This window comes from Oryza brachyantha, chromosome 5 (assembly GCF_000231095.2).
Source record: "Oryza brachyantha chromosome 5, ObraRS2, whole genome shotgun sequence".
Lineage (NCBI taxonomy): Eukaryota > Viridiplantae > Streptophyta > Magnoliopsida > Poales > Poaceae > Oryza > Oryza brachyantha.
This window is the reverse complement of record NC_023167.2, coordinates 6,780,862-6,783,934: the sequence shown is the minus strand read 5'-3', so window position 1 is coordinate 6,783,934 and position 3,073 is coordinate 6,780,862. Positions and strand designations below refer to the sequence as shown.

General features: G+C 38.0%; 1 protein-coding gene across 1 annotated transcript; it reads right to left on the bottom strand.

Annotated features, from left to right (window-relative positions):
* Positions 1-281: 281 nt before the first annotated feature.
* Positions 282-3,073, bottom strand: LOC102722862 (uracil phosphoribosyltransferase-like). Its single transcript, XM_006655087.2, has 11 exons — positions 2,934-3,073; positions 2,754-2,832; positions 2,575-2,633; positions 2,244-2,321; positions 2,079-2,160; positions 1,489-1,537; positions 1,106-1,167; positions 925-992; positions 785-840; positions 648-695; positions 282-568 (listed from the first exon to the last, which is right to left on the bottom strand). Exons 1-11 carry the CDS (start codon positions 2,982-2,984, stop codon positions 517-519), a joined length of 684 nt encoding a protein of 227 aa, XP_006655150.1. The 5' UTR covers positions 2,985-3,073; the 3' UTR covers positions 282-516.

Here is a 3,073-nt window from a genome sequence, read left to right as displayed (position 1 = left end):
AGAGTTTCCTGTAGGACTGAACCTGCCATTAATTGATCCCCTTTATCCTGGTCATCCAACTCACCTAACAGGTTTACATCCTCGTCTTTTGGCTTTTACATACTTATAAGCTAAAATGTAAATTTTTAACCTTTAATTTAGGGTGAATTTTGTGGTTTTTTTTATCGTAGTTTATTTTTCAGCCTTTAATTTTAAATTGCTAAGAACACGTATATAGAAATTTTATTTATAAATTATTTTCCATCTACAAATATAAATATACAGTTTAATTTTTTTCCTTGTAGAAGCCAAACAATCACCCCCTTATTTTTTTTCTAAAATCAGAAACTACAGAAAACGCCATAGTATTCAAAGCTGGCTCGTGAGTATTCCATACTGAAAACTTGCATCTGATTCGCAAAGGAATTTGAATTTTTGAGTTCCCAAAAATTAGTTACCAAGTAAATATATTAAATAAAAAATCTTCACACTATCCTTGGCTTTGCTAAACATTCTAAGCAGGCCTGTGAATATGAGCTATGTTCCATAGCTACGATCTCCAGCATCCCCAAGACCCGGAACAATGAACCTACAATTCATTAAAAATAACCAGTGTCAAACAATGTTACAGCTATGGACATGCTAGAGAACTTGATATTTTCAATTACCCTTTCTCATTCACAGTTTGATCCATAGCTCCAGCATACACACAAATCCTACAGAAAGCAGTTTTAAGATTAGATGGTACAGTAAATAACAATTCTGAAAACTAGTGTAAATAGTCAATTGATGTATCAGCATGTACCCTGGGAATTTGTTATGAAGCTTCCTAAGGGCCAGCGGAGCAGCAACAGCAGATATCTGGATGGCAATATTTATTTGATAACAATGCATTTTTGTTAAACAAAATGACCAGATGAACATTTGTTTCCCTAAGGGACTCACAATTCTTATCTGACTGATCTCAGCTCCATGATCCTTCAGCAGATCAACTGCTGCCGCTACTGTTCCACCTGTGGTAGTTAAGTAAAACAATATCACCCAATCCTTTTCCATGTACCGTTGGCTCATTGACTACATTCAACATAGTTCCATTTTATAATAGGGTGCTAGAAAGTTTATATACCAGTTGCAAGCATAGGATCCATGAGGAGGATATGACATCCTTTTGGGAATCTATCAGGCAACCTGTATTCAGGAATGTCATCAATGAATACACACCATCATAAGTTAAATACCCTATATCATAACACAAAATCTTGGCCGGAGGTCCTGCAGTGGAAAGCTAATGAAAGAATAAGGTGCGAGCAGTTAACAAATTCAGATTTACTGATTTACAACTTGATATAATCAATGTTGTTACTCCTCTGGTTTGGCGAAATATTCAATATAATCAGCAGAATTCAGTATCTTCATTACGTGTTTTATAGCCTACTATGCAAGCAGAACTTGCCAAATGATCTCTTAATGTAAAGACTAATCACTAGTAGATAAATAAAATACACTTACTTGTTCAAGTAAACATAGGGCTGAAGTGTTCTCTCATCCCTAGCCATACCTTCAATCAGACAAAAAATGGCAAGAATATCAACAACTTCGATTCAAACTGGTAGTTGGCAAATAATATTTGTCGCATAAAAAAAGAATACGACAAAGTGCATCAGTAAAGACTAAAGAGATACTTAAGTATTGCATGAATTTGTAACTATTTACATAATATAGCTGAATAAACTAGCAGTAAGCTTCTACCAACTGTTGTCCAATATTAGAGCCCTTGCAAAACATGAAGTATATTGAGCAAATGAAGTGCATCAATAAAAACTAGCGAGATACTTAAGTATTACATGAATTTGTAACTATTTACATAATATAGCTGAATAAAATAGCAGTAAGCTTCTACCAACTGTTGTCCAATACCAGAGCCCTTGCAAAACATGAATTATATTGAGTAAATGAAAGATAACAATAATTGATATGTGCATGGGTCATGTTTTGCTTTCTATTTTGTATTATGACCAATTCCAGCAAACTACAAGTTACAACTGGGCATGTGGTTGACAAACAAATTGAGTGATACCATATACAATATCTTCTCTTACCTAAATGGAAAGTTCTAGTTGATGGTAAAATTGATGTAGCAAGCTCTGCAAGGGCAAGCCCTGCTCTAAGAATAGGCACAATCTGAAGTAATAACCATATAAGTCAGATGGCACCAAAATAACACAGCTCGAGAGTTTTGCAAAAATAAATCAATAAATACATACTATAATAGGCTCCAGGTAATTGACCGATTCCACCACAGCGGGGCCCATAGGTGACTGGACTTCCCTTGCTACTGTTGGCTGACAAAGGAAACATGCATATAAATGATCTCATACTAAACTAAATATCATCATTACTGTAGTAACATGAATGAAAATTGTGGCATAATTATCATTTTCTCTTTCCATCAGTAATTCAAACAGTTATTCATCTTCTGTGTAAAGAGAAGACAGACATGAGTGGCCCAAATCCAAAACACACATGGAGAAACAAAACGCAACATCTAATCAAGATTACGAATACACTACTACTATCCAAAAATTAGGAACATACTAGCCAATCCCTGGTTGCTTCATACAAGAGCAATCTCCCGAGCTCTCCCATGGCACTCCCTGCCGATGATTTTCACCAGCAAGCAGCAACAAGTCAAACAGAAAAAGAAAAAGAATACATTAGAACCATTACATGCATACCAGGACAAGAACCAAATTAGAGCATCAAGAACCGCTTACTGAATGCCTGCGAGGGCGTGTCCCGGTTGCGCAGCACAGAGACCCAGTGACGAATTAGAGGATGCTCCGGCACAATCACCTGACAGGCGGGCGTGCAAGATTAAACAACCTCCTCCTCATTGGCCTCCAAGCCGTACTGAACAATAACGCGCGAGGGATAGGACGGGCGCCGCCGCTTACCTCGAAGCCGTCTACGGCGGCGGTGGCGGGGCCGTGGTTGGCGATCTCCATCCGGCGGAACCAAGGCCTTTGCTAGGGTTTTTGGTTGGGGACAGAGGGAGGAGGGGGAGGCGTAGTCGACGGCAATATTAGACGGGACT